General features: G+C 38.5%; 1 protein-coding gene across 2 annotated transcripts; it reads right to left on the reverse strand.

Annotated features, from left to right (window-relative positions):
• Positions 1-147: 147 nt before the first annotated feature.
• LOC144055560 (phosphatidylinositol 5-phosphate 4-kinase type-2 beta-like) lies at positions 148-11,800 on the reverse strand. 2 transcript variants are annotated; one of them, XM_077571637.1, is made up of 10 exons: positions 11,725-11,800; positions 7,888-7,985; positions 5,898-5,994; positions 5,650-5,802; positions 4,727-4,873; positions 4,145-4,183; positions 3,846-3,959; positions 3,460-3,718; positions 3,159-3,262; positions 148-1,137 (listed from the first exon to the last, which is right to left on the reverse strand). In XM_077571637.1, exons 2-10 carry the CDS (start codon positions 7,950-7,952, stop codon positions 1,057-1,059), a joined length of 1,059 nt encoding a protein of 352 aa, XP_077427763.1. In that variant the 5' UTR covers positions 7,953-7,985; positions 11,725-11,800; the 3' UTR covers positions 148-1,056. The 2 variants fall into 2 exon arrangements, with proteins under 2 accessions (XP_077427763.1, XP_077427762.1); XM_077571636.1 differs by having other exon boundaries at positions 11,144-11,774.
• Positions 11,801-13,591: the final 1,791 nt, after the last annotated feature.

Raw genomic sequence — 13,591 nt, forward strand, 5'->3', positions numbered from 1 at the left:
CAACTGGAAGTTGGAACGCTTTGAATTGGACCTCAGAGTGTGACATTTCCTAATTCCCCACAATCTTTAATTTCATTATTTATTGTGAACATGGGCTCATGCATGCAGAATTCCAACATTTCGCTTTGACAAAGAAATAATCAGAAACAAGATAAAACTCCCTTTAATATGCAATGAATCATTTTCAAGTAACATTTTTCTAATGTTTGTCGTTAACAAAACAATACTGTATACAAACACAAAATTGCTACATCAATGTAAACAAGATATATAAAAAAAAAAGATTCTTATTGTGGTGTTGAATTTCCCCCGCCCTTTTTTTTAATGAATCTTTTTTTCTTCACCAAACTTATGTTTAATATTCCAAAATATTCAAAACCAATATGGCAACGTAACATTCAAAAACACGGATTTTTTTGTTTTTCCTGTTTTCATTAGAACACTCAGATGTTAAGTTCAGTGGCTTGGTGTTAAAAACTTACTGGTGGAGTCTCATGTGCGCATCAGCCATGCATTTTTGATAACTGCAGCCATTTACTTATTGTAGTACATCATCAATATGAATGTTGATGTCCGGTTGTTCCAAATTGTTAGCAGTAGGCCTGAAGAAGACTGTAAAGAGTACGTCATGCAATCCGACTGTGTGTGTATGCGTCAAATGGAAATAAAAGGAAATGTTAACATGAATAGAAAGTGAGAAGACGGTGCAAAGAGACTGCTGAAGCGGACACACTCGTTGAAGGCATCAGTGAGACAGTTCCTGTGCTGGCAAGAGGAGTGATAAGGTAGCGGCGTACGACTGGGAATCAGGAGCAGTAATTTAAACAAAAAATCAACTAAAGGTGGTTATTAGGATGTTCTTTCCTAAATTAAGAAAGGGGAGCGTTGTTTATTTGGATTTGGGGTTTTGTAACAGCCTAAAAACATAACTTGACTGAACTATGAACTCGTTGAAGAGGGTGAGGATGAGTCGGGTGGAACAAGGTGTGTGTGTGTGTGTGTGTGTGTGTGTGTGACAGATCTGTGACTGGCTGAGCGGGCAGAGTGGGGAAAAGTCTATGACAAGATATTGGACATGAACTCGTAGAAGCGCTTGGAGTACTGCTCTGGGTTCACCGTTGAGATCTCGGCCCCCGCCTGCAAAACACAAGCCAGGCAATCAGAAAGATGGACAAATGCATGAAATGGAAGTTTGGAAGACGGCACAGCAAATAACATTCTTTCATTGACTTCCTGACCAAATCAAATGGAGCAAAAGCAGCATCTATTGATTACTTAAAATACTGTAATACTTAGTGATGGGGAAATGAAGCGTCATGAACCACTTGTAATATTTTTTTGCTCCTCTAGATGGGGCTCATGGTTAAAAGATGCAGTGGAAATTCACTTTCCATTGCACAGCCTTTATCCTCAAACCAAGAGCACCACATAGAGGAGTAAAAAAATAACGCAAGTGGTTTATAAACCTTAATTTTCCCATCACTAGTAATAATAATCTGTACAATTTAGCAGGCAACATATGCAAGTAAAAAACACCTTTTAAAAGTATGACTGAACACATCCTTGCTCTTGTGGTGAAAAGATGTGTCGCTATCGCTTGCAGTATTGAACATGTATGATGTTAATTGCTAGCATTGGTGTATTTGCGTGCAAGATTAAAAAAAAAAAAAATTAAAGTATTTTGTCTTAAAAACTAATATATATATATATATATTTTTTTTAATGTCTTTTTTTTAATGTATTTTTTTTTAAACAACTACCGACAAATCAAATCCAGGTACTGTATAACAGTCCATAGTCTGAAGTTGTATAATAAGTGCAGTGCATAAGACTGTTTGACAAGTAAAACACATTACAACTCAAATGTCTTAAATCGAGCAAGGATCGTCTGACTTTCCATCACTTGTTTGCTAAATTGCCAACTTTTAAAGTGCATTTGTGGTTTGAATTATCATTCAAGTTTTCCATACATAACACTATGAACCACTTGCTTTTATCTGTCATTCAACTGGATGGATGGATGATGGACAGACATACAGACAGATACAAAAAAGGAGAGCACTTGCTGGGAAATCACAACAAACAACTGGCCACAGTTAGCACCATCAACATGTGGTGGTGCTGGATGACGTTGCTTTTAGGTTATAATAGCGCTAGGGCTCGACAATTATGGAAAAAATAATAATCCCAAATTTTGATTGAGATTGAAATCACGATTGATGAAAAAATTATTCCTTAATTTTAAAATTTTAATTTTTTCAACTAATCCAAACAATGATCATGGCCTTACGCCAATTCTTGAGCAAATAGGTAGGTAGGTAGGTAGGTAGGTAGGTGGGTAGGTGGGTAGGTGGGTAGGTGGGTAGGTGGGTAGGTGGGTAGGTGGGTGGGTGGGTGGGTGGGTGGATGGATGGATGGATGGATGGATGGATGGATGGATGGATGGATGGATGGATAGATAGATAGATAGACAGCATTTAAATTAGTCAGACAGTAAAATAGGAATACTGTAAACTAAAATAGCATTTGAAAACAAACAATGGGTGTTCCTGTGTGTTTTGGCCTCTTATGGGTTACTAGAATTGGGCGATTGGATTCTATTAAAACTTGTTTTTCACAGATTGGGAATAATTTAATTAGCGTTATCTTACCTGTAGGTATGTGTTTTCACAGCATTTGTGTGTGAATATTCGCTATTTCATTCAATGCTTATTTCCCGTTAGCATTTGAATGGGATCCTCCATTCACTGTAGCATTAGTGCTAGGCTAGCTGTTTTAAAAACAAAGCCTGTTATGTATTTAAATATACAGTGGATGTAATTATTCTTGTTGTGTGTTTAGTTTACAGTTAACTCCAACTGGAGTGTCGTTTAACAGCTTAAAGGATGCTTAGGGACGGCAGAATCACATTGATTCACTCCGGGGTAGCTACAAGCAACATGGTGCATTCAGGGTACTTTTACAACGTAGGGAACTTGTAAACGCACCACACTGTTCTGCAAATGAGCCGTTTTTCTTCAATTAGCTAAAAAAAGCCAACATTGAAATCATGATAACATTTCGATTAATCGTCCAGCTCTAACCAGCGGTGTGCAAAGGGTGGGGCCAACTGGGCAGTGGGACCGAGCATCCATCCAAAGCAAGGTCATTTCACTCACCCCGTGTTTCACAGTTTTGGCAGCATGTGCAGCTTTTTTCTTCGCATCATAATGTGTGAGGATGTCGATGATCGCCATGAAGTACACCTCCTTCTTGACCGCACCTAGCAACAAAAAGTCAACCAGAAGTTGGTGCTACTTTCATAAAAAGACGTGCTGTTGCAGTTATGATGCAATAGCTCAGGGAGTAACTAAAAACATGCATGTTTAAAATACTTCAGCAAATGCAATTAAAAAATAAATGACATGCAGAAAAATAAATGCAAAAAAATAAATACAAAATCTTGCAGACATTGCTCACTGTCATGGCTCTTGATTGCGTAAACATCAACAGAGGGGTCAAAGTCCCCAGGCCCGAAGAATCCACAGTTGAGGGGGTTTCCTGGGCTGTCGGGTGGCGTGCCAAAGGATCCAGTGAGCACGCCTGCACCCATCCCGTCATTCTCATACTCTTCCTCATCTGCACCAGCCTCCACATCCATCTCCTCCTGCTCTGCTCGTTCCACGTCGTGGATGCCCACCAGAAGACTGTAATCCATGATCTTCAGAGTGGCCAGGAACTGAAAGCACCAATCAATTGCACACATGGATTTCAATCACATTAAACTCTTGACAACTAAAGCGCTCCTTCCTTCAATATTTCACAAAGTAAACTGTAAATGTCAGATACACTTTCAACAAATTTACCTCAACATCATGTTTTAGCTTCTCCAAGAAGTATTTCTTGTTGTCGTCTCCTATTTGCAGTTTATGGCCTTCATTCAGGAAGTCGTTGTCTTTTAATGTGGGGAGCTCTTTCGCCTACGGAGAGCAAACAACAACACGGAATGCAGAATTTTGCTCAACAGCTGGCTTACACAAACACCAGTGAAATCTCCTTTGTCTTCATGACATAAATTTCTGATTAAAATAAGCAGTCATCGAAAATAGATCAAAATTAATTTCTTATATTTATTTTTGTCTCATTTCTTGATAATCAAATGTACCTTTTCCTTGCCGCTTGCTTCTCTTGAGACTGTGGAACCCTAAAAGAAGAAATATCAATATAAATAGAAATGACAGAAATAGATGATACATAAGAAGCATCATTGATGGCTTCATATCAGACTTTCTCCAAACAATATTTGGCAGCTGAAAAGGCAGAAATGCCATAAAAGAGATGATTAGATGGGAGTGGGCCACAAAAGTTCACAACTAGTAGCAGTGGAGCCAAAAGACAGACAGGGAAAAATACTGCACAGTATACAAGTCGTTTCGTTAGCCACCGTTACGTTTTAGGATGCGTGATTGACCAAAAACAAGCTAGAATGTCACATGACAAGCTTACCCAACTCCTTCTTACTAACATCACACATTCAGCGTGCTAAAGTAGAGGAAAGTCAGATGATACCATTGTCCAGTACAAAACATAACATCTTTGGATTTCAAAAACAGAGAAACGCTAAAATGAATCGTACAGCGCTAATCTAATACGTGCTATGTTGGCTGACCTATCACTGCTGCCGCATTATCTTGTGTTAGCAATCAGAGAAGTAACAGGCAGACATGTGAGCACACTGGCCAAATACCTTGAGGTCGTATTTGCGATGAACGGTGAGGCGATGGCTGAATACATTCCGGGTCACCACCATGTACGTCTCCACACCGTCCACTGTTAGCCTGTACATACCCAGAAATTGAGGGAGCAGCGTGTTGCCGTGACACTCCACTATAAACTGTGGATAACAGATTAGAGAGCAGTGTTAATTTGGACAAGACATTTGTATTTAGTTTTAGTCTTTTGACTCAAATTCATTAAAGTTTTAGTCATAATTTAGTCATCTGATTGTATTTTAGTTTGAATCAAATTTTAGTTGATATCAAATTTCCTTCAGCATACATTACACCTATCTGTAACTGAAGTTTAACACGCAAGGCACATTTAACACAACGGTGTCTTTATTAAACTTTGTTTCAATGGAACATGTCTAAACTGACAATAATACGCCATCTTAAAAAAAAAAGTGCATAATTGCCTGAGATTAATTTGACAGCTGCACAATGAATGGAAACATGTTTGAACATTAAATAAAGTGCAGTGAACAGTTTCTGAATGGTTCCTTTCTCCCAGACGCGTTTCGTTCCTTCGTCTGATTGGATTTTGTGAATTTCTGTCACTGTGTTGTTTTTCTTTTAGTCATTGATGAAATTGTCAGTCAATTTAGTTACTGTCATCGTCTCAATGAATGGCTTCTATTTTAGTTTTCGTTTCATTTTCGACGGAAAATTTTTGGGGGTGACAAAAAATATGCGGAAAATTTTTCGGCAACTAAATTAGCACTGGTAGAGAAAAGCACAGAATGGAAGTGAGGGACTGAATAAAACAATGCATTATTTAGCAGCACAAACAGAAGCGAAACCATTCTCATGTTTGACCCAGGTTGCATTCAATCATCAAAAACATCTGCCACAATATGCTGGAGTAAAATTGCGTCAACTGCAAGCATTCTACCTGGTGGTACTTTTTTAGGATGTTGTGCATCTCAGCGATGTCCTCACTGGACACAGTTTTGATGACAAATCGATGGTCGTAGCTGGAGAGGAAGCGATTGCCAAAACGACCCTGGGAGTCGCTGTTGAGGGGAGCGCTCCGCGTGAGAGAGTTCTACGAGACAGAACGACAGGATTGCTTCAAGACCTTTCCCATGCACGCAGGAGCTCATCCAATGACAATACTACTTCTTGTCACTAAGAGCTTACCTGGTAGTCTTGGTCATCGATGCAAAACCTCTCCCTCAGGTTTCGGAACACCATGGGACAATATTCTTTGAACTTAAAGCGACTAGGAAGGTTTTCTCTGACAAGGGAGAGTCACACAGTCAAGCAATGTTATGCTTGCTCCTTTTGTCTGACTCCTGCACAATGTTACACATCTTTTTCAAATGCATGTGTGCCTTTTGGATGAGAAGATTACTGCTTCCTTTTGCCAACCTCCCATTCAAAAGGAGATTCAACGCTTTCTTGATAGTGTGACAAGAAAGCAATGCACTTTTGTCAAACTGCAAGGGGAGGAAGATAGCTATATATTCACTGTACACGTCATTAGGTACACTTGCTCTGTCTAATATATTCCAAAATACTTTTTTGCTCTCTTTAATCCCAGTTCTGAGAGATACTGAAAGAAAGACTGTTTATACATTCAAAGGTGACATATTAGGGAATAATATGGAGTTAAAAAATTTAATAATCAGTATCCAATCGATTTCCCTTTTCGAGCCTAATATTGGTCCATAAAACCATGAATAGATTATTTTAGTATCTCCTTTCCCCTTAATCCCTAAGAAAATACAATTTTAAAGACTGATTCTTTTTTGTATCTTACTATTTTCTTGAAGTTAACTTTTCACATGAATTTAAAAGTATTTTCTTACATTTATGAAAGACCTACATTTATGAAATTGCACTTTAAGACAATTCAGAATCTTTCTATTTGCAATTATTGAATTGGAATTATGAAAATATTTTCATCTCATCCTTGCTGATGTCAATATTTGTGTAACACTTATGTGATTGTAACACCTGTTACTTTCATTAATAAACTAAATCATTTAACCAGTTACAGCCTCCGAAAAATTTAATTTAGAATTATTGTTTGGGGAGTTTTTATCATGTCCTTGATATTTAAGAAGAATTGATGTTCCATAATTAATCAGAATTGATTGAAATGCATTGAATCAAATTGGGAAAAAAAAATCTAAATTGAATCAAACTGAACTCTTGTGAATCGAAATGGAATTGATTGAAAAAATTTGAATCGATACCCAGCCCCAAGAATATTTACTTTTTTAATTGTTTGTGTACGTACAAATGGTTGTATGTATAGCGGGTTCCCACTTCGAGTGTGAAATTACACAACCCACTAAATCTTTCGTAAGCTGCCTATTTATTTCCGGAAATATATCTGTGAGTAAATTTCACCAGAATGACATAATAGTGCCGCAAATCCAAAAAGGTAAGCAGAGCTGCATTGAATTTTGTTAGATGCACAGATTAGCATTTATTTCTGATAAGAAGAATATATTTGATGGATTTGCCGACGTTTCTGCTACAGATATGGATCCACACATGAACTCATAAATCCATGGGGGAAAATCAAACCATGCAGCATTTGTTGGTGCATCGCAGTTAAACCTCATGTTTTAGACTCTGGGCTCAACATGCAGCAACCCTCAGCTATGCCTCTTAGTCATTATACTAAAGAAAACTGGACGCCATTGGCATAGCAGTTAAATGGTGTCTTAATTTCAGCAAGACAAAAAAAAACGGTGTGTGTAAAGTATTCTACAATCCTTGATCCTGAGGCATTTTGACAAATGTATGCAAGTGAACTGATTTAAATTGCAGGGGGAAAAAGCAATATCTTCCTTTAATTGTATTGCTGTATCATAGTGAAGGTTATGACTAATATATTTGTGCTATCTTTTCTGAGAGGGGCATTAGATTGGAAGCGTGTACGTTGGTGTTTCCCAACAACAAAAATTGAGGATTCCAAAAGAAAATTGACAGAAAGAAAACCTTAAATGAGCCTGTGGTCATATTAGAAGAAATATGATTTATTCTGACCCTTTCAAGCACAGAAGCAGTCAAACACTATTAAAGTTTGAGAAAACATTAGACAGCAATAATATTTAAAAAAAAATCAGAAATGCCTTTACAGGCAATGAGAGCACAGGAACATCAATGTACCTACTTGTTAAATAGGTGGTTGTCCACTTTGATCTTACTGTAGGCTTTAAAATCATCTGGCATCAGCATTACAGGTACAGGCACATTACTTAACTCGTTAATCTGAGGGAGGAAAAGAGCAATGGATCAGACACGGGAAGAGAGAAATATATATTGGCAGCACTGTAAAAATAAAGAAATCCAAAAATGATCACGAAAAATAAATGTATTTACCAAGAGTAGTCATTAACTTCAGAGCATGCTGTTGTCAATTAAAATTGAGCTCAAACAATACTTTTTTTTTGCAAATTGTGTTCAGTCGCAATATGATTTCAACTCAATTATTCAAAACCACAATGATCTTTCAATATACGTGTAGTTCTGAAAGCAAATATTTAGAAAAGATATGATCTAATTTCTCACCTCAACGAAAGAGGTTGTTTTGGCCTGACATTGTCAATCAGTCAAATTGGTGTAACCAACAGCTACAAAGCCAAATTTGAAATGGGTTAAAGTGCAAATTAGATTACATCTGTATAATAAATACTGAAACACACTTTTTATGATATTAGAGCAGATTTACACCAACACTACCAATGGTACAATAACTCTTAAAGTGGCAATTGGAAAAGAAAAACGGCACCATATAACTTTTTAGGCAACTGCAAAGATCGGTTGTAGTCTGTTGGTTGATCAACAGACAATTGTCCCTTTTGTGCGACAATTAGAATGCTACATGAAGAACATAAAGTGTGCAGTGAGTGTCCCGTCACAGCATATTTTTAACATACAAATTTGACAAAAAAGGCCACATCTACCTTACAGTTCGAAGGTCGCGGGTTCGCTTCCATGCTCTGGCCTTCCTGTCTGGTTTAAGCATGTTCTCCCGTGCTTGTGGGAGCTTTTTTCCACATACTCTGACTTCCTCCCACATTCCAAAAACATCCATGCTAGTTTAATTGAAGACTCTAAATTATCCTTAGGTGTGAATGGTTGTTTGTCAACAGTCATGGGTGTACACCACCTCTCGCCCCCAAGTAAACTGTGACCTGAGGTTCCACCAAACATTACAGTGCATACTTGCCAAGGAGAAAGAACAAGAAATACTAACTTGTTCCTCGGCTTACACCACGTAGCATTGGTCACATTATTTAACAGTTTTGCCATACAGACCCTGTGGCGCAAAAAATCAACAAAAAACAAGACAAAGCTGAGTTTTACTGTTCTAAACTACTAATGGAAGGTAAAATGGAATGCACTGCCGTGTGGAAACATGGCTTTCAAGACACTTGAGAAATTAAATCATATTTTGAAATGACTTTCAGAAACAATAGTAACGCTCACTGACTGAGGAATGCAATAAATTACAAACATTCCTTTTTTGTCACCATTAGTTTAATAATGTTCTCAAAGTCTCCTAAAAATGTACCAACACAATGCAGAATCTTAGCTAAACACCAAAAATTGTCTCTCTGTTGCAGGCTTTAAAAGGCATTCAACGACTGATGAGAGGAGAAAAGCTTGTCTGTCTGATGACTTCCCGCCCACACCACAAATCTAAATTGCCCATGAGCTGCACCCACACACCCTTTGCCAAAGTTCATCCTCTGAATATCAGCAATGCAGTAAAAATGATCATTATGTGCTTTGATACATGAACCGATAGACTGTACATGTGTGCAACAAACAACCAGACACTATTTCAAATGAGTATTGCTAATTAGACAACCTGCAACCTGTGCTGCTGACGTGCTTCTCATTGGCTCAGCAAAAGCGAAGGTGATGTGTGGTCATTGGACAAATTGGAAGAGCTGCACAATCTTACGAGACACAACACAAGTAGTCTATCCATGAATTTGGCATTTTCAGAGAACAATGTTGCAAAGGGTAGATTTCTCCTTCTTCCTTTAGTAGCTAACGATGTATAACATGAACAGTACTGTGCAGCCTTTGTAAAATTGCTCTGTGGTTTACCTGTTATAATTAAATTGAGGTTGACAACGTCACACTCAAACCAGTAAGTGGCATTAATTTACATAACAAAGTGGTTGACAACAGTTACACAACCTAAATATTCTAGTACAGTTTAGTAGTGGATTCTCTGTTTTGATTTTAACTGACACTGTCAAGGATGTATTCATTTCCGTTTGTTATTGTGGTTGTACTTTGCAGAGGTGGTGAAGAGCACTGCAATGGCTCAGTTTATTATTTTGCTAACCTATTTAGGCCACGTGAAAGGGAAATGAATCAATCCATCCATATTCTATAGCGTTCATCGTCATGAGGGTCATGTCATGAATAAAAGTTGACTGGTCATCCATCAATCATTGGTCATGTACAGTATATAGACACTCTCATTCACACACACCAATAGAAAATGTTGTCTTTAGTTAACCTAACAATCACGTTTTTGTAATGTGGAAGGAAACCAGAGGGAAAAAAAACACAAGCAAGGGAGAACAGGAACAGTCTAAAAACGTACCAAAAAAATAAATAATTGCTAAATGTACTAGTCAGCAACCATTATTATGTATTTTCAGAGGTTTAAGTGGGCAGGAGTAGAGATGACCACATTAACTTTGGTCATGATCACCGCATTTAAGATCTTTCTTAACATTTTTAAAACAACACTGATCACAGGGAAGTTACAAACGCCAAAATAATTAAAATAATATTGTTATATTCATAAAAGAGGGGCTAATTGACACAATTCTTGCATTATCTATGAGGGAGCACGTACAGGTGTACCTAATAAAGTGTCCAGTAAGTGTCTAGTAAAAACAAGAGTTCTTTCTGCAGCAGCGGAAGTGAAATTGCGAAACCTGCTGCTCCAGCTGCCGGTCACACCCCTTCCACCATGCCTGCACATGCACATTCGCCCATAGCACTCTAGTCCAAAACACTGACAAGTTGACAATGCATGTAAAAAGTTGCTATGTGCTTGCAGTTAAAATGTGCAGCCGAATGTGGACGGACTCATTAGTATTGTATTGTATATAATTAATCTGCAGGGTGGCATACATTAACACACACTTGCATGCAACAGTAAAGCTAAACTACACTGTAACGGTTTGACAAGTGAAACCGTTTTGCAACTTCCGAAGCACACGAGCATCACTAAATGTAAAATATGAATTAAGTGGATGAATAACGATTACGTCGTCCTGGTTTGTACAGGAATAGAGGCGGCTAACACGCAAGCTAAATCAAAACACTGACTAAACAGTAACATAAACACACCACTCGTGAGTCGACATAAATATATTAAAAAACAAAGTTACCGTGTGATTCACACCCCACATTAAAACGCTGAGGATGGGTTCGCTTGCACGGAATAGTTTCACTTTCTGTCCTATAAAATGCTTCTTTTTCGTCTTGGTTTTGCTAGCGCTGACAGGCGCTACGCTGGTGCAGTTGGATGACATGTCTCAGGCTGGGAATTCAGGGCACGCGCCACGGCATTCACTGTCGTTCGGAGCGTCTAAACACCACACCCCCCAAAAAAATCAGAAAGTGAAGAGCTTTAAAAAAATTCTAAGTGCATTGTGCTCGCCGTTCAACTCGAAGCGAGTCTCTGTCTTGGATTACTGCCTGGTTGGGAGTCAGGGGTAGTCGAGCATTTTGCGCCGTCACCACCCTTCCTCCTCCCGAACAGGCCGCGGGTCCACAGAGCAGCTAGCCGGCCATATGGCTACAACGGGCTTTGCGTCTTAAAAACAACCCGGCTCGGCGAACATGAGTCCAACAGCTCTTCTTGCCCCTCTCCTAATATTTATAGCCCAAAGTCGGTGTGACTCGGGTTCACTTTGAATTCGGTAATGTCATCCTGATGCGCCTGAAATTGTTGTCAGTCATCACCAACCAGGGTTGCGTTCGATGTCTCCTCAAGATGGCGTCCTACGCGCTTACCGGACAAGAGCGCTCCCAGCAGGTTGCCAAGTGAATTACTTGGATTCCCACTCACCTTCATCAGGACCAACAAACCTTTTCAGAATGTTTGTAAACAACTGGCACCAGGGCACTTTTCGGTGGGAAAAAGTTAGCAACTACCTCTGACTGGAAATAAAAACGATGACAAAAACTTGCGCTCTATATGTAGTTGTTTATTTTCCCAGTCTACTTTGAAAACAAAAAAGTAACTAATTTAACTAAGAACTTAATCCAGCACCACATGTGGGTGAGGAGGATAAATGGGTCAATTTTGTAAACAGCTTGACAGACAAGTTTGCTAGATTCCACTTCTAAGGGACAGATTTAGAACCAAACTTAGAAAGTACAGATAATTAGATCTGGGCAAAGTATGGCCTGGAGAAACAGCCTTGGACCTCCCTCACAGTGAGTTTACAATTTAATGATGAGCGATGGCATCTTAATGTTAGAATTAAATTCAAGGGACTTTTATTCAATGTAACGATACTGCCATCTTTTGGTAAAAATCCTGTACTGCAACAGAGGATGATTCAAATTCAAAACCAAATTTGAACTCAAAACCAGATTCTGATTTTATTTTTATTTTTATTTTTTAAATATTATTTTGTTGAATAGTCTGCATTTAAAATAATCAAGCATTTTGTAAAAGGCCTGAATTAAAATTCACCTTTTGCACAATACTCAGTAAGTTACATGCCTCCTAAGGTGTAGGACTAGAAAGTTGTTTTTCTTACTCCCCTCGAACTTATAAACTAAGATATGTATTAATGATGCTTTACTTTCTTTCAATTTTTGTTTCACATCTTTGTATTTATATATCCATCCGTGTGTGTGTGAATGGGTGAATGTGCGGCTTCAATTGTAAAGCGCTTTGGGCACCATATGGTGTAGTTAAAGCACTATATAAAAAGCAGTACATTCCATTCCATTCCATCCATAACAAATAATGAATTTCAATGGTTAATAGTGTATTTCCCATTGCAATTTCTTTATAAACCACATACATGGAAGTGGGCTATTTTCTATTTGAAAAGAATTATGAGATATTTTTAGCAGCTTTTAATGTCAGTCTGCTAATGCTTAACCAGTCACTGCTTTTAATGGGAAATAACTCCACCCAGCTTCTTAATAACTTGTCCTCAGAAGCGCTGGAGCCCATCCCAGCTGACTTTGGGCAGTAGGCAGGGTACACCCTGAACTAGTTGCCAGCCAATCGCAGGGCACACAGAGAGGAACAACCACACCTATGGACAATTTGGAGTGTTCAATTAACCTGCCATGCATTTCTTTGGAATGTGGGAGGAAACCGGAGCACCCGGAGAAAACCCACACAAACTCGGGGAGAACATGGTCGAGTCGATTTCTGTCTTTCTAATGAATGGGGCAAAGGAGACTATGCTGTAAAGCAGTCTGCACATTTGTAGTCGTTTGTGTGTGGCAGGGTTCCTGCCACCCTCCTCAAAGTTTCTTAGTGCCAGTAAAAGCCATACAGACCCCCTCAGGCCATGACAAAGGTACCATTCAACTAGGTGTAAGAGGAGCCCACTGAGCCATAGACGTCTATTAGGCGTCTCGTCTAAGTTTAGACTGAAATTAGCCCGTCTATAACCGGTCTATATTTTAGCCCGAATCTAGATGACACAATTAATCAAGTAAAAATTAAATATTAAATCAAAAATTAACAGTAAATTGTATTAATGATGGCAAAATGTTGGATCACCACCCTTTAAACAATCACTGATAAATGTAGAGTTCTGGATATATTTTATGAAGGTTGAAAAGTTCCTTAGTGTTGCATT

The sequence above is a fragment of the Vanacampus margaritifer genome, chromosome 7, assembly GCF_051991255.1.
Source record: "Vanacampus margaritifer isolate UIUO_Vmar chromosome 7, RoL_Vmar_1.0, whole genome shotgun sequence".
In the NCBI taxonomy this organism is placed as follows: domain Eukaryota; kingdom Metazoa; phylum Chordata; class Actinopteri; order Syngnathiformes; family Syngnathidae; genus Vanacampus; species Vanacampus margaritifer.

Bases quoted from the DNA above. Each gene is read 5' to 3' on its own strand.
- LOC144055560 (XM_077571636.1), bottom strand. From the start codon at position 11,287: ATGTCATCCAACTGCACCAGCGTAGCGCCTGTCAGCGCTAGCAAAACC. The intron at 5,995-7,887 runs GTAGGTACATTG...CTCCCTTGTCAG, and splicing joins GACAACCACCTATTTAACAA to AGAAAACCTTCCTAGTCGCT. The intron at 5,803-5,897 runs GTAAGCTCTTAG...TCTGTCTCGTAG, and splicing joins TCGATGACCAAGACTACCAG to AACTCTCTCACGCGGAGCGC.